The 22,397-nt window shown below is 40.4% G+C and overlaps 1 protein-coding gene across 3 annotated transcripts in view; it reads right to left on the bottom strand.

Moving 5' to 3' along the window:
- The window catches only part of HLTF (helicase like transcription factor), a 44,421-nt gene that overhangs the window by 18,266 nt on the left and 3,758 nt on the right, over positions 1 to 22,397 (bottom strand). Inside the window, exons 3-15 of one of the 3 annotated variants that reach the window (XM_066240853.1) lie at positions 21,103 to 21,269; positions 19,487 to 19,617; positions 18,191 to 18,294; positions 16,919 to 16,993; positions 16,565 to 16,756; positions 15,378 to 15,473; positions 15,003 to 15,078; positions 12,649 to 12,742; positions 9,952 to 10,031; positions 9,826 to 9,870; positions 8,897 to 8,980; positions 4,855 to 4,949; positions 410 to 553 (exon numbers count right to left, since the gene is read on the bottom strand). In XM_066240853.1, coding sequence (XP_066096950.1) covers positions 410 to 553; positions 4,855 to 4,949; positions 8,897 to 8,980; positions 9,826 to 9,870; positions 9,952 to 10,031; positions 12,649 to 12,742; positions 15,003 to 15,078; positions 15,378 to 15,473; positions 16,565 to 16,756; positions 16,919 to 16,993; positions 18,191 to 18,294; positions 19,487 to 19,617; positions 21,103 to 21,269 — 1,383 coding nt within the window. The remainder of the gene's footprint in view (positions 1 to 409; positions 554 to 4,854; positions 4,950 to 8,896; positions 8,981 to 9,825; positions 9,871 to 9,951; positions 10,032 to 12,648; positions 12,743 to 15,002; positions 15,079 to 15,377; positions 15,474 to 16,564; positions 16,757 to 16,918; positions 16,994 to 18,190; positions 18,295 to 19,486; positions 19,618 to 21,102; positions 21,270 to 22,397) is intronic. The other 2 variants (XM_066240855.1, XM_066240854.1) reach the window with 2 other exon arrangements.

Below are 22,397 nucleotides of genomic sequence, written 5' to 3' on the forward strand. Positions count from 1 at the left end.
TTACAGGCAAGTAACAATTAGACTTCTAAATGAATTAGGAAACTCATATTTCCGCTACAAAAATAGCTTACTTTTAAACTGAGACAAATCATTGTGACAGAATATATTCTAGAATATTCAAAAGATAAAATTCATTTATAGTTCTTACATATACTTAGTTACAATACAAATTTAAAATTTTAACTTCAAGTGTTCTAAATAGAAAGTATTCCTATATTATTGTCTAAAGTAAAATCAACCTTTTTTTTTTGCAAATTATTACAACATAACTTCCTACTTATTTCCGACAGGTTCTTAAGTATTTAGAAAGAAAAAAAAGGAAGAGTATAAAACTCAAACTTGATAACAGTTTAGAAACCTGAAGCATATTTCTTGAACTTCTGAAAATCTCTGAGTATTGCATACTTACACCATAGTCATGAGTTAAAATGTTGTATGTCGTCAAAACAATATCCTGTTTTGAAAGCAAAGCTGGGTCTCTAATACGATCAGGACCGTAATAAACATAAAAATTCAAGTGCACATCTGCTTTTATATGTTGTCCAAACTGGTCCTAAAAGAAAATTAGAAACATCTTGAATAATAAGCGGATTAGTGCCAGGTTTAAAAGGCGTGTGAAAAGTAATATCCTGGGAGTAGTGTCACAAATCACACTACTAAAATGACATAAAATCTACACAGTACAAACTAAAACAGCAACGATAACACCAATTACTATTTCACTGTCAGGAAAACTGCCATACATGCTGTAACACATTATGTAAATTTTGCCTGGACCTACCAATGAGTGGCCACTTCGTTTTTAACAGAAAAGAACAGAGCTCCTTCAAAACAGTCACTAGTTTTTTGTTTTAGTATTTTAACACAGAGGATCTTTAATGCTTTCAGTTACTTACTAGACTTAAAAATAACAAAATTAAATGGTGCAAGACCAACAGCCGACATTTTCAAAACAGTGGGCAAAGACTGAAGCCGAGCACCCACTGTGCTCAGCTCAGGCCTACTGTGTGCCAGGCAAGAAGCAGCAGGTCACACAGCCATCAAGAACACAAGGACCAGTCCCTGCCCTCCTTGAGGACATGAGTTATTCTTAAAACTCAAGTGGTTTCTTTTTTAAACATGAAAACAATCTATGCGGGTAAGTCCAAACAAACAAAAAAAAGTCTGATTAGAATAAAGACAGAAGCCACCAGGAGTAACAGCTGGGAAACCACTGAGGTGAGGGTGGCGAAGCCCCAAACCCAATGGCGTTAGGACCAGGTGAAAGGGTGGGAAAGGAAGACACTCAGAAGGAACTGATGGGACAGGGTGACTACTTAAATACAGAACACCTTCATAAAGAGAAGACAAGCCACTTTTACTTAAAATGATCGTCTGGAAGAACTGTGTGATAAAGATAGAGGAAAGTTTAAAATAAAGACGGGAAAGCAGGTATAAAGATAAGACAGCGATGACGAGTATTTTACGAGTATTTTATAGAATCAAAACTTTGGGTCACTAAAGAATATGTGACTGGGGAAGTATATATACTAGGACAAGTTAAGTACTGGCCTATAATGCAAGCGTGGATACAGACTTTCAAGTGTTCAGCAGACAGTACGTGAACCCACAGAAGGGTTGCTCCAAGGAGAACACATGCAATGAGAAAACAGAGCCTGTATAACACCGATATTTAAAGAGCAGGCTATGCCTCTATTAGGAGATAGGACATGATGTCTGTGATGTGATTACAAATACTCCAGCTGAACAATAAAAAGTAAAGCACATTTTGAAATTCTTGAATCTTAATAAGGAAAATCTCATTAAAATTTTTCATAATGCTTTAAAAAAGTGACACATTTTATGGGGAACAAAAAAGGCAGACTATATAGGAACCATGGGAGAAAAACAGAAGTGGAGAAAGATGGGTCAGAAAGATGAGGTAGAAAATAAAATTTTGGGAGAGGCCAAAGAATGTCAAAGTTTCAAGAAGAAAATTCAAGGTCAATTTAAAAATTTTAATTTATGTTCATTTCCTCTACTTACAAGAAGCTTTAAAGATGCCTTACAAAATAAGATATAATGAAGAGTAATAAAATGCAAACAAAGTCAGAGCAGGGAAAAAGGAGCATGGAGCCTGACCAGGCGGTGGCGCAGTGACTAGAGCATCGGACTGGGATGCGGAGGACCCAGGTTCGAGACCCCGACGTCACCAGCTTGAGCGTGGGCTCATCTGGTTTGAGCAAAACTCACCAGCTTGGACCCAAGGTCGCTGGTTCAAGCAAGGGGTTACTCGGTCTGCTGAAGGTCAGCGGTCAAGGCACATATGAAAAAGCAATCAATCAACAACTAAGGTGTCACAACGAAAAACTGATGATTGATGCTTCTCATCTCTCTCCGTTCCTGTCTGTCTGTCCCTAACCCTCTCTCTGACTCGGTCTCTGTAAAAAATAAAAATTAAAAAAAAGAAAAAAGAAAAAAGGAGCATGGATATCGTGTGAGAAAAATGAACCATGCAATTGCTGGGGATGGAACAGAGCATGTCTGTGGGAGCTTTAACCCTGAAAGAAATGAACTTTTCTAGAGGAGAACTGCAACATTGAGTTTCTAGTCACTGTGCCAGGTTACGTGTCTATGTGTGTATGTATGAATGAAATGGGTGTTATTTCACTTTGCAATGGGAGGATGAATTACTGCTCTTAACATCTAGAAAACGTAAGAGGTGGAAGTGAGGCTGGATTCTTACTCTTTCCTTGGCGTCCTGCTCATGTTTGAAGATAAGTAGAATAAGGTAGTTCTAGCCGGTACATTAGGGTGCCCAGTCACTTACTCGGGGCCAGGAAAAGAACAGCTTGCTGAGAGATGATGATAGCCTAATTCTTGGCCAGGACTCCCTAAACGCCCAGCTATCCCACATTCCTTTAAAAATCAGTTTTTCCATAACCTCAGTAAGCAAAATTTTGCCAAGGTTTACATTACCAAAGCTTTGGCCATTTTCCAAATATAAAATTGTAATACAAAACTGAGTACCCTTTTTTTTTTTTTTTTACAGAGACAGAGAGAGGGATAGATAGGGACAGACAGACAGAAACGAAGAGAGATGAGAAGCATCAATCATCAGTTTTTTGTTGCGGCACCTTAGTTGTTCATTGATTGCTTTCTCATATGTGCCTTGACCGCAGACCTTCAGCAGACTGAGTAACCCCTTGCTCAAGCCAGCAACCTTGGGTCAAGCTGGTGAGCCTTGCTCAAACCAGATTAGCCCACGCTCAAGCTGGCGACGTTGGGGTCTCGAACCTGGGTCCTCCGCATCCCAGTCCATCTCTCTATCCAATGCGCCACCGCCTAGTCAGGCGAATACTCATTTTTAAAATACATTTCCACATCCTAAGCTCTTAAAAAATCAGTTCTGCTGTTTATACGTCCATTAATACTTGTAAATGTCACCATAAACTGTCATCCAAGTACCCATGTACAACCTTCCCATGATCGACCACCCATAAGAAGAAAAAGCACAGTTCTGTTCAAATTAAAAGAGCAAGAGAGAACTATAAAAAAGTCACTCTAGTTCTAAGAGGAAAATGGCACATTGATTAGGAGACCTAATTTATTTTTTTAAAAATACAGCAAAAACTTACAAAAAAAGGTAAGTCAAAGAAAGCAAGGATACATAAAAGCGAAGAAGAAATTAAAGAAGCCACAGAATTTGACAAATAAACAATAACTACTAATCTTTTCCAATACAACTGAGAGAATTATTGGCAGAAACCAGATTACAGTGAGTTAAGAAGTTACTAAGCAAAAGCACAAAGTGGAAATTAAACCCCAAAAAGTATGACCACATAAGGAAAGTAGCAGAATAGCAACTTAAACGTGAGACAATCCAAAGAAAGCATTTGAAAATGATGAAGATCTGAGTATTTTGCATGAAAGGGCCCATGGAGACAGGCTGAATAACCAAGCAAGGGGAAAATACCAGATAAAATGCAAAGACCGGAAATGACGGAATCCAATGTGTAAACTGAGGCACTGGTCCCACCTCTCCGACCAGAGGAGGAAAGGCCAGGAGCGGGGCAGAAATTCGGGGAGGTGACAGGCACAGAAGCCCACACCCAGTGGACTCTACGTCCAGTGCTTCCCGTGCAGTCACTATTTCATTGTGACGTGCAGCATGCAGCTCAGACTGGGAAGGAAACAACCAGGCAGCTCCTTACACATCCCACAGACACTCCATGCCACTGCAGTGTTTTAGAAGAGCCAAGTAATCTGAAAGGAAAAGAAACACACACACACAATTTTCTGGTGAGCAGCCTTAAAAACATAGGCTTTAGTGTCAGAATGTTGGAGACCATATCCTAGCACCGTCACTGATTAGCTGGATGACCTTAGACATACTACTTCATTCTCTGTGATTCAATTAGGTCACCTAGAAAATGAGAACAGTTGTGAGGATGAAATGAGAAACTCTATACAGAGAACTCGGGGAAAACCTGAGTGCACGAAGGGCTCACTGAATTGTCTACGCTGTTCTACAAAGTGGTTAGGGGGTTCTTTCTGAGAAGAGGTCCCAACTGTTACACTCATGGTGCTAAATCATACACATTTCCTACTTTGAGGGACAGAAATGGCAGATGTAGAAGTACGAATCTTATAGCAACTGATGATGTTTCTTTCCCTACTATAGAACTTCAAAGATGATTTCTTTATTGCTTTGATTCGGCAATATCTCTAAGTCACCTAACAATTACTTAACCTTAGATATAAAGTGATGGCCAAGCATATTTCTCCCAATGGATGATACTTTAACAAAATACTTTTTATCCTGTAAGACAAATACAAATTACTTCACATTTTTAGAAGGCTGTGAAGACTTACAATCCAGTTGCTTAACACAGAAAGTGGGCAGATGATCAGTGTTGTTCGTGGTCTCTTCACATCAGTTTTCTTTGCACCCTCTAGGGCAGGTGCTCCTGAAAGGGTAAACCAGTGTCATGAACATTATACAAAGTCAGTAAAGAAGGACAGCATGTGCCTTTATGAAGAGAGAAACCACAAAGAACTAAAATGAAGCAGACGGCCTCGTTTCCAGCCGTGAAGGAACCGCAACTAGAGCTCTACCCTGCCATTTTAGACAACTCAGTATCTAGACGTGTCGGCTCATGGGGGAGGCAGAGATGGGCTGGAAGGGGGCACGAGGAGGAAGCCTGGAATAGCCACCGGTATTTTCACTAAGATGAACATTAGTTTTACACCATTTTCTGATCTGAATTTGTACTATAGATAATGTGGTAGCCAAACGCCAAGATAGCCCCAATGATAATCCTCTCCCTGAGAGCCACACCTTGTGCAGGCCCACCCCACTCACTACTAGGGTTGGTCTGTGACCAACAGGTATCAGAAGTGACACATCACTTATGAGATTGTTATAAAAAATATAGCTTCTCTCCCTGAAACGCTCTCCCCTTCTCTCACTCTGGTCACTGCCTCTGTGGGAAGCCAGCTGCCCCATGGTGAGGATACACAGGCAGCCTGCAGAAAGACACCCCCCAATGTTATTTACCACTCCCTACTGGGTCGTATTCACATTACTCCCAGTATCTCACTAAAACAACGCATCAATGAAAACCCTTTCCCATCTCCTTGTAGGAATCTCTAGTTGTGGCGGTCTGCCCAGCTTCAGTCTGTCTGGCCTCACTGCTCCCCACAGGAACTTCCAAGCCCATCTGCAGTGCACGAGCTCCTGTTGCTGCACTACCTTGGTGCTGAGACTAAATGTTTGTAATATGATGGCTGAGACGGTATCTCAGTGTGCCTCTAATTTGTATTTCCCCAATGACTGGATCTGTATATACTTTCCTATGTTTACCTGTTATTTGAGTTTATATATTTATATTCTTAAAGAGTATTCCTCTATGGTATTGTTTTTTCTAATTGTCTTGTAGAGGGTTCCTTTACATATTCTAGGTATCAATAATCCATTATAAATTTTACTTAACAATTATCTTCTTTAGCCTTAACATTTTTCAGTGTTTATGGTGCCTTTTGGTGAATAGAAATTTTAAATGTTGTTGAATTTACTCTTTTCCTATGAGTTTTTGTGTCTTATTTAAGAAACCACTATTTACCACAATATATGGCTTCTGTCTCTATGCACTGATTTTTGTTTCTATTCTCATCTCTTCAAGAAATACATTCATTTTGGTTTTATCTCAGCTATGAATTTTTAAGTTTCTCTCCTATATTATGGCTATGCATCTGTGACAGAAGAGACTTTATGTGGGAACTTAATTCTATCTCAACTTGAAGTTCCACATTTGTTAAAATCTCTGAAACTGGGGTCAAGAATAATCTATCTGAAACACCTACATTTTTGTTCCTAATTGAGTCTTAAGCAAAAGTTAGCCCTTTTCATCCTTCCGTGCAGCTCAAACAGCACCTTACACAGGCTCCGTCAGCCGGTCTTCCCTCAACTACCCCCCCTTATTTTCTTCCCAGCACTTCTTATCTAGAATTATGTGTTCATTAATTTTGTTCTCTGCATCATTTGGCATAATTACCATGAAAGTTAACTTTTGTATGCTGAATCTGCAACATGTAAAATAGAGAGTAAGGGAGAGATATAACCCGCCCCAAACTTCCTATCCCTAGTTCAATTTCTTTCTATCTCAAGTAGCTAGATTTCCAAGTAGTGTCGTTTTCCTATCAATTACAAAACAGAAAACTATAAATAATAATAAAGATCGGTAACATTCCTAAGTGAAAAGTAACTTCTACTTATACCAAGTATTCTGCTCACAAAAATTAGGGGATGCTGCCTGACCAAGCGGCGGCGAAATGAATAGAGTGTCGGACTGGGATGCTGAGGACCCAGGTTCGAGACCCTAAGGTCTCCAGCTTGAGCACAGGCTCATCTGGTTTGAGCAAAGCTCACCAGCTTGGACCCAAAGGTCGCTGGCTCGAGCAAGGGGTTACTTGGTCTGCTGATGGCCCATGGTCAAGGCACATATGAGAAAGCAATCAATGAACAACTAAGGTGTTGCAATGAAAAACTGATAATTGATGCTTCTCATCTCTTTCCGTTCTTGTCTGTCTCTGTCTATCCCTCTCTCTGACTCTCATTCTGTCTCTGAAGTAAATAAATAAAATTAAAAAAAAAAAAAAGAAAGCAATGAACAACTAAGGTGTTGCAATGCGCAATGAAAAACTAATGATTGATGCTTCTCATCATTCCGTTCCCATCTGTCTGTCCCTGTCTATCCTTCTGAATCTGTCTCTGTAAAAAAAAAAAAAATTGGGGGATGCTGCCTGACCAGGCAGTTTGGCGCAGTAGATAGAGCACTGGACTGGGACACGGAGGACCCAGGTTCAAAACCCCAAGGTCGGCCCTGGCCGGTTGGCTCAGTGATAGAGCGTCGGCCTGACATGTGGAAATCCTGGGTTCGATTCCCAGCCAGGGCACACAGAAGAAACATCCATCTGCTTCTCCACCCCTCCCCCTCTCCTTCCTCTCTGTCTCTCTCTTCCCCTCCCGCAGCCAAGGCTCCATTGGAGCAAAGTTGGCCCGGGCGCTGGGATGGCTCCATGATCTCTGCCTCAGGCGCCAGACTGGCTCTGGTTGCAACAGAGCAACGCCCCAGATGGGCAGAGCATTGCCCCCTGGTGGGCGTGCTGGGTGGATCCTGGTCAGGCGCATGCGGGAGTCTGTCTGACTGCCTTCCCATTTCCAGCTTCAGAGAGATACAAAAAAATACCCCCAAGGTCGCCTGCTTGAGCGCGGGGCTCATCTGGTTTGAGCACAGGCTCGCCAGGTTGAGTCCAAGGTCACTAGCTTGAGCAAGGGGTCACTTGGTCTACTGGTGCCCCCTAGTCAAGGCACATATGAGAAAGTAATCAATGAACAACTAAGGTGCCGCAAACGAAGAACTGACGCTTCTCATCTCTCTCCCTTCCTGTCTCTCCCTATCTGTCCCTCTCTCTGTCTCTAATATTAGGGGATATTTTATTGCTTCATATTCATTTTGAAATATCCCCTAATTTTTGTGAGCAATATAGTATACCTTTGTTGTAATCTGAGTTAATCCTAACTAAATAAAAGATTCAAGCAGCCATGAACTGCTCTGGGCCTTCACTAGAAGATACAGCTTTGCTACTCACATGAGTACAGGATCACCTCCCATCATTTCTGACCTAACTTTTTTTTTTTTTTTTTTTTTAATATTTTATTTATTGATTTTTAGAGAGAGAGAGAGAGAGAGAGAGAGAGAGAGAAGGGGGAGGAGCAGGAAGCATCAACTCCCATATGTGCCTTAACCAGGCAAGCCCAAGGTTTCGAACCGGGAACCTCAGTGTTCCAGGTCGGTGCTTTATCCCACTGCGCCACCACAGGTCAGGCTGACCTAACTAAAATAAAATAGAAAATGGTACTGGAACAACAACACACCAAAAGGTAATTTTTTAAAAAATGGGATTATGTGTTTTTTCTCTTTTCTTTTTAAACAGAGACAGAGAGAGTCAGAGAGAGGGACACATAGGGACAGACAGGAACAAAGAGAGATGAGAAGCATCAATCAGTTTTTCGTTGCAACACCTTAGTTGTTCATTGACTGCCCTTTCATATGTGCCTTGACCGCAGGCCTTCAGCAGACTGAGTAGCCCCTTGCTCAAGCCAGCAATCTTGGGTCCAAGCTGGTGAGCATTGCTCAAACCAGATGAGCCCGCACTCAAGCTGGCGACCTCGGGGTCTTGAACCTGGGACCCCCGTATCCCAGTCCGATGCTCTATCCACTGCACCACCACATGGTCAGGCATGTGTTTTTTCTTTTCTCTATTTCCTAATTTCTGATAATATGGTTTTATAACTTTTCTCATTTAAATCCTTTTTTAATAGAAAAAGAAAACAAACAGCAGATTTACCGACCCTTTCTCAACACCTTTTTTGCTGCGGGGGCCGGGGCGGCGAGCTCACACAGGAACTCCGGGTCTTCTCTCGCCTTCCGTCCTGCTCGAGGGGAAAGACAGGGTGATTGGGACACCTAAACTCACTCTCTCCTGTGCTTGGGGACCTGCTCTTTCTGAGGACAGAAAACAGAATACCTCTCCCAGGTTCCCTTAAGAGCTCACATTATTAAAAAAGAGGAAAAGGCTGTCTGGTAGCTGAAACGGTCTCTTCTGCTCTAAGCACACTGAGCGTGTCTCTCCCGCTCAGAGGAGTGCGGTCACTCAGCAGAAACGGCTGCCTTCTCTGAGAAGAGCCATGAGAGGGGCGCAGCCACGTGCTCAGTGACTCAGCCCGGGCAGGAGAACTGCTTCCGACAAACAGGTGTTCGACCTCTAATAATAAGGATGCCCAATTTTCAGATCAGTCAATGGAGATGAATTATTTTCCAAATGCAATACAATTTCTCAACTAATTAGGAATACACTATGATCTGATTTAGAAGAAAAAAAAGTGAATGTTTTAAAGATAAAGGAAAAAGTAAAGACATTAATTATTCTTACATCTGTATAGTAATATAAACAGTAATTCCAGGAACATATTCTCAATCCTACTTTTGAAATTACAATTTAGACAGACCCAGTTAAGGTGTTACTAAAGTCATTTTGTAAGTAGTGAAAAATTTGTCTTGTTTCAAGTTGGTTTAAATATTTTTTTCTTATTTTGAACCTATTCTTTCAATTTGCCTCATTCAACACCCCTGGTAAGCTTCATGAATAGTTCAAAGGCAAACAGTGATCATGTATAAGGCCTATTACTAAAGAATTCCAAGTCTGAGAGAGATAATCAATGGAGTGTTTCTTTAATAATTTCTAAGTGTAGATTACAGACAGTGAGAGGCACACACATACCTTTTCCTCTGCTTTTCGTCTCTGACTGCGCGTTTTTCAGTTTGCCTACAACCAACCAAATACAAAAACACTCAAACGGAATCAGAAGGCAGGTCGCAGCCTCAGATCAAACCCACTCTACATCACCTTTCACTTTCTGTGGCAATTCACTGCTTTCTGTCTCCTCCGAGTCACTGCTTTCAACGTACCGGACAGCAGTTTTTCTCCTAAAATGAGTATATGCAACAACTTTCTTAACCCAAAACAACATGATTATAAATAAAAACGTTAGACAAATGCAATACAAATGCTTTTTTTTGTCCTTCCCTTGCTTATTTTTTGAAAAAAAATCAGCTGGAAAATTTTGACAAATAAAGGTCCAACTTGCTAAAAGCATTTTTGCTTTTAGCATAACCAGATGCATTTACTATACAAAAGACAGTACCACTATCATTAAAATCAATTTGAAAAAGTAAGCTCTTCTAAAATAGTAATCATTTAAATCCTGAGTTCAATTCCATTCAAACACTTAAATAAAACTAGAAAAAGAAATTAAAGAAATGACTCATCAAAGCAAAAAGTTCCAATATAATGAAATAAGCAGCTAAGAGGCCAAAAAATAATTCACAATGAAAAATGTAGATTTTGTGTGGGAGAAGTCCAGTCCTAAGAACAAGGGACTCGGGGTCAGACCAGGCTCCAATCCCCATTCCGCCACTTATTTGCTATGTGACTTAGGTAAGATATATAGTCGTGTTCTATGCCTCAATTTCTTCCCTGGAAAATAAAGATACCATCCACTTCACTGGACATACTGTTAGTGCAAACAAAGGCCCTGAGTCAGCACCTGCTGCACAGTAAGTGTCCATGTATCGGGTGTAATACAGTGTGTCTGTAAAGTCATGGTGTACTTTTGACCGGTCACAGGAAAGCAACAAAAGACGACAGACTCTGATATTGCCATCAGCATTGAAGAGGCTTCCCATCCCATCCTCTTTTCTCAGTATGGTATAAAGTAGGAGCTGAGAATCACTTTATTCATGTGCAAATCCAGTTGGGTTTTCAACATGCCTGGGCCATTTAATAAAATGGCCAATTTTTTGTCACTAGTCTGCAATGCTACCTTTGTCAAAAATGAAGTGATTGTTTCTTGACTTCTGTTTCATTGGTCTATTTATCTGTTCTTACGCCAATACCATTCAGTGTTAAATAAAGTAGTTTTTAACATGTATTGCAATACAACTGTGTAAAAATTCTCCCATTTTTAATCTGCTTCAAGATTTAGCTATATTTGACCCTTTGCATTTTTCTATATATTGTAAAATAAGCTTATTGGTTTCTATCAAAAAACCAGTTATGATTTTAATTGTTATTACATTTAATCTGTAGAAAATATTGGGAATTTTGACATTTGAATTTTTATTGACTAAATATGAGGTTTATTGACATTATAACAATATGTTCATAAACATTTCTTACATTTGAAAAAAAAAAAAAGACTATAGAAATGTGAAATCTGCACCAAATAAAACGAAAACTCTCCCAGTTTCATACCTATTCAGTGCAGTTCAATGTGGGCTCACGCACAGACTTTTTAGGGCTCCTTAGGTAGCTATCCCGTATAGCCTCCACAGACTCGTCACTGACTGATGGCCTACCAGAACGGGGTTTCTCCACCAAACTGCCAGTTTCCTTCAACTGCTTATCCCACCTAGCAATGTTATTCCTATGTGGTGGCGCTTCCTTATAAATGCACCGATATTCACGTTGCACTTTGGTCATGGATTCGAACTTAGCGAGCCACAGAACACACTGAACTTTCCTCTGTACCATCCACATCTCGACTGGCATGGCCGTGGGCTGCTCCGCTGTATACACAGTGTTACGTCATCATCTGCGCATGCGCACATACTGCCACATCATCCTACAGAAACTGGGAGGGTTTTCCTTTTATTTGGTGCAGATTTCACATTTCTATCGTCTTTTGTTGCTTTCCTGTGACCGGTCAAAAGTGCACATGACTTTACGGACACTGTATGTGGTGCAATGTGGGTAATATGTGTTTCCAGTTTTTCCCATGTCTTCATTATTATTATTTCTATGTCCTTAAGTCAGATCTGGGCCACCTAACAACACTGTTGCTCGGTTTCCTGGTCAGTTCAGGTGTCAGATTTGGAGTTCAGGAAGATGATGACTGCCAAGTCCTGGTTCTGTGTTCCTGGTGGACAGGTCTTAATGACAGACAACAATTAGCAGAACCCAGTTTGGACATCCTTGTGGTGAGAGAGCAAACAGAAACTCAGATCTGAGGCTACAGCAGATGCTGATGGAGGACAATATAACAAAAGCCAGGTATTTAAATTCACTTCAGAGGGTAAATAAAATTATCAAGTTAACAGATTCAAGCTGAGATCAGAGAGGCACTGTGTGTTTCACTCAAACATCCCCTCTGGTCTACGTTAATAACACTCTCCGTAATGACGGTAGTGCTTTTGTCAAGCCAGCCAATAAACAGGTTGCTTTTCATTTCCTAAAATTCATAAAGAAAGCTCTTCTGAAGTCTCAACAAACACAAAAAGCCCAGACACTAGATCTTAGTTTCCATGTGAAACAGGAAAAAGTGGCAGAAAAACAAGGGATTAAAAATTACCAATTCACTTATTTTATAATTATTTTCTTCATCTATAAAAAAACAGCCTAAGTGCCCTAAGTCAGAGTGATTTTTGTTAGTTATAAATAACAGAATGTATATGAACTCAGACATAATGGTCATCTCTCCTATATATAAAAAATTGAGAAAGAGTTTAAGATATTACATATAATCAAACCATAGTAAGAGTTTACCTTTTGGGGCGGGAGCTAGACAATTCCGACTTGGGGTATTGATTCTTTCCTTTGACGTCTGAAATACTAGGTTCTCCGCTATATCTAGATTCTTCTATTTCAAAGAAAAGGACAAATATACAAAATATTAGTAAATTCTTAAGTAGCGGTATCCGTCTAAAAATCCTGGCTTTCCAACTCAGCAGTACAACTTTCTTAACATCTTCATTCCTGCTTTCAATCAGACGACTCCACTTGTTTCCTATTCCAGTTTGTTATCACTAAACAGCACCTTCAATTTTATTTTTTTGTGTGTGTGACAGAGACAGAGAGAGGGACAGATAGGGACAGACAGACAGGAAGGGAGATGAGAAGCATCAATTTTTTGTTGAGGCCCCTTATTCACTGATTGCTTTCTTATATGTGCCTTGACTGGGGGGCTACAGCAGACCAAGTGACCCCTTGCTCAAGCCAGTGACCTTGGGCTCAAGCTGGCAACCTCAGGGTCTCGAACCTGGGTCCTCTACATCCCAGTCCAATGCTCTATGCACTGCGCCACCACCTGGTCAGGTGCACCTTCAATTTTTTATACCCAGTCTTTCCCCTGCAGTCATACGGCCAAGCCCCCCGTTGGCTAAATTTACCAGGGTACCTAGCCTGCTGGAAAGAAAGTAACCAGAAGAGATGGTATTATAAATTTACATTTTCAAGTTTCACTGTCATCGTGTCACTTAGCAACCCTCTTACATACCACAGTCTCCCACCCTCTCACAAGTGATCTCTACGACATCAGATCCTCAGCCTAGATTCTTAACTCCTTTCACTCCCAGCAGATGACCTACTTCACGTTACAAAGAAAGCCAGGTATCCTCATCTATAGACTTCCAACGTGGCCATCTTTTCACTCCATTTCCTCTCTTCCCTGACCCATACTTCCTTCCCTTCCAAGGCTAACCCATCGACCTAGCTCTTGCTCTCACTGCCTGCCACAGACCTACAAAGTATTTATTCTTGCCAATGCCTCCAGAATCTTCCTATACATGGATTTCTTTCTTAAACTCAAAACCAACCAAAAAGTAGTCCTTGATTCTACACCCTTTTCCAACGCTGCTCTCTTCCTCTCTTCTCTCTCAAACCCCCAAGCACAGAAGAGTGCACAGCTGCATTTCTAATTCTCACCTACTATTCTCTCCTTAAAATATTTTCCAGCCCTGGCCAGTTGGCTCAGCAGTAGAGCGTCGGCCCGGCATGTGCAAGTCCCGGGTCGATTCCCGGCCAGGGCACACAGGAGAAGCACCCGTCTGCTTCTCCACTCCTCCCCCTCTCCTTCCTCTCTATCTCTCTCTTCCCCTCCTGCAGCCAAGGCCCCACTGGACAAAGTTGGCCCGGGTGCTGAGGATAGCTCCATGGCCTCCTCCTCAGATGCTAGAATGGCTCCAATTGCAGCCAAGCAACATCCCAGATTGGCAGAGCATCGCCCCCTAGTGGCATGCCAGGTGGAACCCGATCAGGCGCATGCAGGAGTCTGTTTCTCTGCCGCCCTGCTTCTCACTTCTGAAAAATAAAATAAATAAAAATAAAAAAATTTTAGCCTGACCAGGCTGTGACACAGCTAGATAGACTATCAGACTGGGATGCGGAGGACCCAGGTTCAAAACCCCAAGGTCATCAGCTTGAGCACAGGCTCATCTGATTTGAGCACAGCTCACTACTTGAGCCCAAGGTCACTGGCTTGAGCACAAGGTCACTCAGTCTGCTGAAGCCCCATCAAGTCACATATCAGAAAGTAATCAATGAACTAAGGTGCCGCAACAAAGAATTGATAATTCTCATCTCTCCCCCACCTTCCTGTCAGTCTGTCCCTATCTGTCCCTCTGTCTCTATCACAAAAAAATATGTATATATTTTCCATCTGTTCAGCTCTAATCAAACTGCAGAAATTAATTTTGTGAAGTGATTACTAAGTACAGCCATGCATCTGCCATATTTTGCCTCTGACTTCAGAGTGTGTTGCTAACCTCACTTTCTTTTCTGACCCCCTGCTATCCATGCACATGAATTATAAACACCATAACTACTCTGAGGTCCCGAACAGAACATGCTTTACAGTCTGGGTTTGTGCTTCGCTCTTTTACTGCCTTTCACAGGATATTTTTCTCAACCAAAAATGCTCTTCCTAGCTTCTGTGCCTGGTGTACAACCACCCAAGTTCTCATCACCTCCTTGATGGAACTGTTCCTGACCAGCAGCCCACGTGAAATTCTTTAGAAAAAGAGATCTGAAGTGTTTATATAGAACAAAGCCAGACCTGGAATTACATAATTAAATTAGAAAAATTCCAATACAACATAGTCATAATCAAAATTAAAGTTTACCTTTGTTTAGTCCATCTGTCTTTTCACAGGTATTGCCTCCTCCAAGTTTCATAGATTCATCATTAATATTGCATTCCTGGATGAAAAAGTGTATTTCTTACATGGTACTGCAGTCAGTTTGAAATAAGCTTAAAGTGCACCCTATTTTACATTGCTTTACACTACATAATAAAGACCACTGTATTTCAATGGTTACTTTATTCTGGAGCAAAGGGCTTTGCATTAAGTGAAAAGCCAATTGAGCCATGACGTGGGAGGGGGGGTGGATATAGAGGGGGGAGGGGAAGGGGAAAGGAAGAACAGAAGAGAAGGGGAGGGGGGAGAAGAGGAGTGGGGGAGGGAGAGATGGGTAGAGGGAGAGAGAGAATACTTTACCTTCTTTAGTTGACTTTTTTTAATTCTTGCAACAGGAAGAGGTTTGCCGTCATAGAAGTTGGTAAGAATTACTGCAATGGCTGTAAGAGTTTTGCCCTTTAAAATATTTAAAAAAGACAAATGGTCAGATGCTGAAACCCAGTTGACCAGAGAACATCTGAAACCAATTTTAAAATCAAGTATGCAAATATAATGCTCACAAAAATTAGGGGATATTTCAAAATGACTATGAAGCTATTAAATATCCTCTAATTTTTGTGAGCAGTATATTAAATAGCATTTAAAGCCACAGAAGTATACTATTACATTAAATAAAACATGCATTAATGAAGTCTTTCGTTAAGTTAAATACTTTCCCATACTGCACTATAAAAATTAAAAATGATTTACTTTCACAAAACACTATAAACATGTCTGGGAAATGTCATTTTATTGAATGACAGCTGCTCTAACATTTTACATTAAACCTTGAACTAATAACTTTATCATTAAACTACAACTTTTGCTAACTATATATTCAAAGCTAATTTAAAATTTATTAATAATTCTAGTATACACATGAGGTGATCATTTTATTAAATTTCATTTAAAGATAATTCTAACATTTGAAAGCTATGACTTACCTACAAAGTATAAAGAACATGATATATCTTGTATGTTTTATTTAAATGAAAACATGCAACTTTTCATTATTTTCCATAGCTAAATTTTTAATTAGCAACACAGAAACATGATTTTTAAGTTCTTATATACACAGCAATAGCTATAAACCACAGAAACAAAAGCTCTCTACACTCAGTAATTTTTAAGAGTTCCTGAAACCCAAAATTATAAAAACTGCTGGTGTAAGGAATCATAAATGTACATTTAATACTCTGCGTATCACATGTGATATACTATAAATGTCTTCATATAACATTGTTGTCTCTCCTCACAAAAAAATTGGGGAACACATGCTTATATCATTACACTATTTTAATTGTACCTTAACTCAACCAAAAAAATAAAAAAGCTTACCATTATCCTAAGTGAAAACCGTGAAGAAAACTAGGTTCTACACTGAAAGTGAAATCTAGTCCCAAAATGGCAACAACATATTCCTATCTCTATCTACATCAAAATTACTTTCTACAGAAAATCATAATCACAAGAGAAAAGTTTACTGACTCAAGAAGAAAAATAATTACCAAACCCATATCATCAGCTAAAATTCCTCCATGAACATTTTCTGGTCGATCCTTCTCAGAAAAGTTTGTCACCGTGTTATAGTACAGATCATTCCGCTGCTCCCAGAACGGGGGGAGCTCTGTGCTGTTCTCCCGAGAGGTCATCCAGGCCAGTGCCTGTTTCTGATGCGGCAGCAGTGGTGTTTCAACAGCCTGTAAACAAAAGGAACGCCATAAACAGAGGTACAATAAGCCCTCTCTTCAACCCCCCCACAAAGAATCTGGAAAACTGCTGACCTTGTGATAAAAATGTATAAATTAACAGCATATTTTTAAATTCCAAATAGTCATAGATAGAAAATACTGGCTCAGTACCTCAGCTGGTTCCATTTCCTGAGTTTTATCATCTTCTTTTAAATCTTCAAACAATTTGTCAAATTCTGTTTTAAGCTACAACAAATAACAAGAAAACTATGAAATAAACCAATTCCAATAGTAATTACACTTAACTCAAAAGTTCAAATCATTTCATTAACTTTAAGAGCTGAATAACAAAAGGTACATGGGTTGTTAAAGAAACTACACTGCTCACTGAGGACAGAATGAGGAATGCTTCAGATGTAAGAGGTCACTGCGCTAGTCAGAACACAGAACCGAGTTGTGACTCCTGAGCCTCGGTCACAGTCCTGTCACAGGTACACCTTCATATAACTCTGGGCAAGACACTGAATGTTTACGGCCCTGTATCTCACTCCTGTTAAACGAAAGGAATGAAAGAGATTTAGGGTGTCTCTAAGTTTCCTTCTGCCATTGAAATGTGATTCTACTACGTAGCTGTAGTCAAACCATTCTGGTAGATCCTAGTAGGTACAACTGACTTCTTTTCAGTCAATGACTATTTATTATTATTAGTGCAGTGAAAAAAAAAATGCTGTGTGCTAGCAAGCATTAGGATGGTTGCAGTCTTAGGCTAATAATTTAGTTGGTTCTTTAGTTAGTTGCTAAATTGATCTAGTCAAGTTTTATAGCAACATATATGCGTTACAATTACTTGTGTAAATTAGCACATGAACACACAGCAATAGCTTGGAAGAAAGCAAGTCAAATCTAAAGTTAGGAGAGGTGACCTGGGGCTTACTCACCAGATAGGGCTCAAGCCCTTCTAACAATGAGCAAGGAAGATACAATAATTACAGTTAGACAATAGTAGAGACAAAAAAAAAAAGTGTTTGATGTTATTTCTAGATTGATCTGCATTATTGTTTTTTATATCCTTTTTTTTCTTCAAACTAATTCAGCCTAACAGTCTCCTGGATTGCAAATTAGACAAAGTTAAGAATTAGTGATGCCAAAGAACTGGAATTAATTCTTTTAGCACTGCATTTTCAACCTTACAGAAAGAACGTTTCAAACTTTGATTTTTTTAAAAATAATTTGCACGTTCTAAAACTTTCAAACAATACAAAAACATCAAAACATATTAAACATCCCATGCACATAGAGCAATGTGTGTGTTTCAGTGCATGTATGTTTGCAATATACATTCTATTTACTCCCCACATCATAACAATGTATCTGAATGTCACTGAGGCCAGCACATGCACATGTATCTTACTCGTTTACACCACCAAGTAAGAGAACGCCCACCTGCTCGGTGGTCAGCAGCACCGCAGCGTGGACGGGTGTGCTGCAGCTCGGCCCTGCCCTTCCGGAGCCCCAGCCACTTTCCACACTGAATCCGAAAGCTGTCACTCGCAAAAGGAAAATACGATCACCACATAAAATAGACTACCTTTAAGTAAACAGCTTTTAAAACTTGTCAAATAAGCTTCATTAGAAATTATTTTTAAGTTTTTTAAAAGCTAACTCCTTTCATTCAAAAAGCATACTATTGAAATTGCACATTATTTGAACAAACATTTGCCTAACAAATAATGATTTTTCATTCCCTATTACGAGATTCTTGTCTATAATTTGTCAAAGAGAACATTTATAATCAAGATTTCCAGATATTATCATTAGAGGAATTTAGAGGAGCCTAAAGGACTTCCCTGTCTGTGTGTGTGCATGCGTGTATAGAAAATACGCAGAAATTTTCTTAAAAAGACTCCAAAAAAAGCCCTGTCCACGGATAGAGCATTGCCCAGTGTGCAAAATCCCAGATTCGTTTCCCGGGCAGAGCACACATGAGAAGCAACCATCCACTTCTCTACCCCTTCCTCTTCCACTTCTCTCTCCCTTCTCCTCCCGCAGACAGTGGATCAGTAGCCCAAGTGTTGGCCCCAGGTGCTGAGGATAGCTTGGTTGATTCAAGTATCGGCCCTAGACGGGTTGCTGGGTGGATCTGCTTGGGACACATGTGGGAGTCTGTCTCACGTATCTCCTCTCCTCTCACTTAAAATAAAACAGAAAAAAGACTCCAAAAAAAGTTATAACAGGCGCTGGCTGGTTGGCTCAGTGGTAGAGCGTCGGCCTGGCGTGCGGGAGTCCCGGGTTCGATTCCCGGCCAGGGGCACACAGGAGAAGCACCCATCTGCTTCTCCACCCCTCCCCCTCTCCTTCCTCTCTGTCTCTCTCTTCCCCTCCCGCAGCCAAGGCTCCATTGAAGCAAAGTAGGCCTGGGCGCTGAGGATGGCTCTATGGCCTCTGCCTCAGGAGCTAGAATGGCTCTGGTTGCAACAGAGCGACACCCCAGATGGGCAGAGCATCGCCCCCTGGTGGGCGTGCCGGGTGGATCCCGGTCGGGCGCATGCAGGAGTCTGTCTGACTGCCTCTGTTTCCAACTTCAGAAAAATACAAAAAAAAAAAAAAAAAAGGTTATAACATACAACCTTCAGCACAAACTCTTTAGCAAATGAACATAAAATATTACTTAGGAAAGTAAATGTTCACAATTCCTACATTATTATAATATCAAAATATTAGATTAAACCCTAAACTTACTTTTTGGTGGACCCAATTTAAATCCGTGTTTCTTCAACCGGTCTAAAACCACTTTTCTATTTTCTTCTTTTCCCCAAAAAGTCATATGCAGAGGCATGGTAAATAAATTGTTAGCACCAGAAGGAACTACCCTATTGAATTTAAGAATAAAAAAGTGAGAAATTGAATGTTATCACTTTTTACTCCCATTATCTATTAAATATTCTAAGTAGCACATTCAAATTCTGCATGAAATAAAACAGGGAGGAACTGGTTGGGCAGAGTAGACAGCAAGAAAAACAACAGGGAATAGGATCAACAGCAATCAGAAGAAAAAGATGGTTTTCACAAACAGAATGCCAGGAGAAACTGAGAAGACGGGATAAAGCAGTGTTTGAAAACAAGCATAGCCGAGAATCAAGACCGTAAGATAAGTAAAATATAAGCTTAATTGAGAAGATATAGATTTCATTAATAGAACCAGAGCATAGAAACCCTTGAGAATGGGAAATGATTTGCAAGAACGATTTCTAATCCAGGATCCACCGTAAGTTTATTCTCAGTATTTGAAATACCCGATGAACTGAGAAAGAAGAAAACAAGGACATTAACTGAGAAGACATTGCTGAGCCTTTCTCTTCCAAACTCACCACTTCATATCCTAAACATGCCACACTTAAATCAAGATCACAAACAAATGCCTAGAAGAAAAAAGGTAGAAGGTAACTGAGGAGACGAGCTCCAAGGAAGAGGGGATAGAACAGGGCGGGCCCACCGTGGATAAGTCACATCCGCTGCTCAGCAGCAGTGGACTAATATCATGAGGAAACACTTGATCTTTAGGAAAAAAATAACATGTATAAAATGTAAAGTATCCAGATATTAATATATATTGGAAAAAAAATGAAAAAACTTTAAACACTGTGTAGGCAAAATTAAGCTCACTTACATCAGATCACAGGCTACCAGTTTTACAACCTCTGATTTACACTAACCCTTCCAAATGCCCAAATCTATTCATTAACAGTTTTGGAGGCCCTGGCTGGTTGGCTCAGTGACAGAGCACTAGCCCTGCGTGTGGATGTCCCAGGTTTGATTCCCGGTCAGGGCACACAGGAGAAGTGACCATCTGCTTCCCCACCCCTCCCCCTCCTCTCTCTCTTCTTCTCCTGCAGCCATGGCTCAAATGGTTTGAGCAAGTTGGCCCCAAGCGCTGAGGATGGTACCATGGCCTCATCTCAGGCACTGAAATAGCTCAGTTGCTGAGCAAAGGAGCTGCTGCCCCAGATGGGCAGAGCACTGCCCAACAGGGAGCTTACCTTGTGGATCCCAGTCAGGGTACATGCAGGAGTCTGTCTCTCTGCCTCCCCACCTCTCATTTAATAAAATAAAAATAAGTAAATATAAATATAAATAAATGAAACTTTGGAGACAGTGTAAACTTCCTAATATATATACCGAAGGTCTACCTTTCTCCAAGGCAGTAATTCAATAGGAAAGTAAGAAAATAGCTAGGGTAGTGGAGGTAGATGAGAGGAGAATTGAAACATTTATTAAACTTGTACTAAAAGTATAATGATATAAGTTGTCAGGGCAACTATAAAGACTCAACATTATTAAACTCTGAGGTACATTACCCTTCAACTTGTGCCAATTTGTTGTCCATGATATAGGCAACAGCTGCCGCAAGGTCTCTATTTATATGGCCAACCTGATTTCCATTCACATTGTTTACTTTAATTGCATTCTTATCATAGGCGTTATTGGGGTCTCGTTGTAACGCAACCATTTCATTATTATTGACCTAACAAAAACAACAAACAGATGTTATAAACAATGAATACAGAGCAATAGCTTTCTTCATCATACTTCATCTGGAATTTCCAGTCTTTTTTTTAATGTCTACTGAGTAACACTACGAAAGAAATATACATTTTCTTGGACTCATTATTCTACAGAAATATTAAAGAATAAATTTTAATGATTCTTTGATAATATTTTCTAACTTATATTCATTGAAAATTAACAAATTTTTGATATCTAAGAAACACAATTAAAACTAAACAGATTTCACACTCTCTAAAATTTTCAACACCATAACTTCTGAAAACAAGTAATCTTTATTGAATGCTGCCAAACATTGTTCTAAGCATATTACAAAGACTGACTTGGTAGATATTGCTTATTTTCTCCATAGATGCACACAGTGAAGCACAGAAAAGTAACTTGCCCAAGGTCATAAAGCTAGGAAGTAGCAGAGCTAGGATTTGAATCCAGGCAGGCTGGTTCCTAAGCCTGAATTCATCAGGCTCTAAAACTTTTAGAGGAAGGAAAGGCATTAATCACAGTAAGAACAAAAATGGAATAAGGAAAATGGAAGCAGATGTCAACTCAAGCCATTCTGATTTCAATTGATTAAAAATTACCTGAGGGCGACATTATTGAAAATGGATGAGTAAGGACTTCCAAAAACTCTCTCCTCCATAAAAACAAAGAAAAAACTGGCAAAACTTGTCAGAACCAAAAAAAAAACACCAAAAAAAACTTGTCAGAACCAACTCTTCCAGAACTCAGAACACTAGCAAAAGGATTGCAGAAACAAGGGGAATATTTTTTTTTTTTTTTCCCATTTTTCTGAAGCTGGAAACAGGGAGAGACAGTCAGACAGACTCCCGCATGCGCCCGACCAGGATCCACCCGGCACGCCCACCAGGGGTGATGCTCTGCCCATCCTGGGCGTCGCCATTTTGCGACCAGAGCCACTCTAGCGCCTGAGGCAGAGGCCACAGAGCCATGCCCAGCGCCCGGGCCATCTTTGCTCCAATGGAGCCTTGGCTGTGGGAGGGGAAGAGAGAGACAGAGAGGAAAGCGCGGTGGAGGGGTGGAGAAGTAAATGGGCGCTTCTCCTATGTGCCCTGGCCGGGAATCGAAC

This window comes from Saccopteryx bilineata, chromosome 8, assembly GCF_036850765.1.
Source record: "Saccopteryx bilineata isolate mSacBil1 chromosome 8, mSacBil1_pri_phased_curated, whole genome shotgun sequence".
Lineage (NCBI taxonomy): Eukaryota > Metazoa > Chordata > Mammalia > Chiroptera > Emballonuridae > Saccopteryx > Saccopteryx bilineata.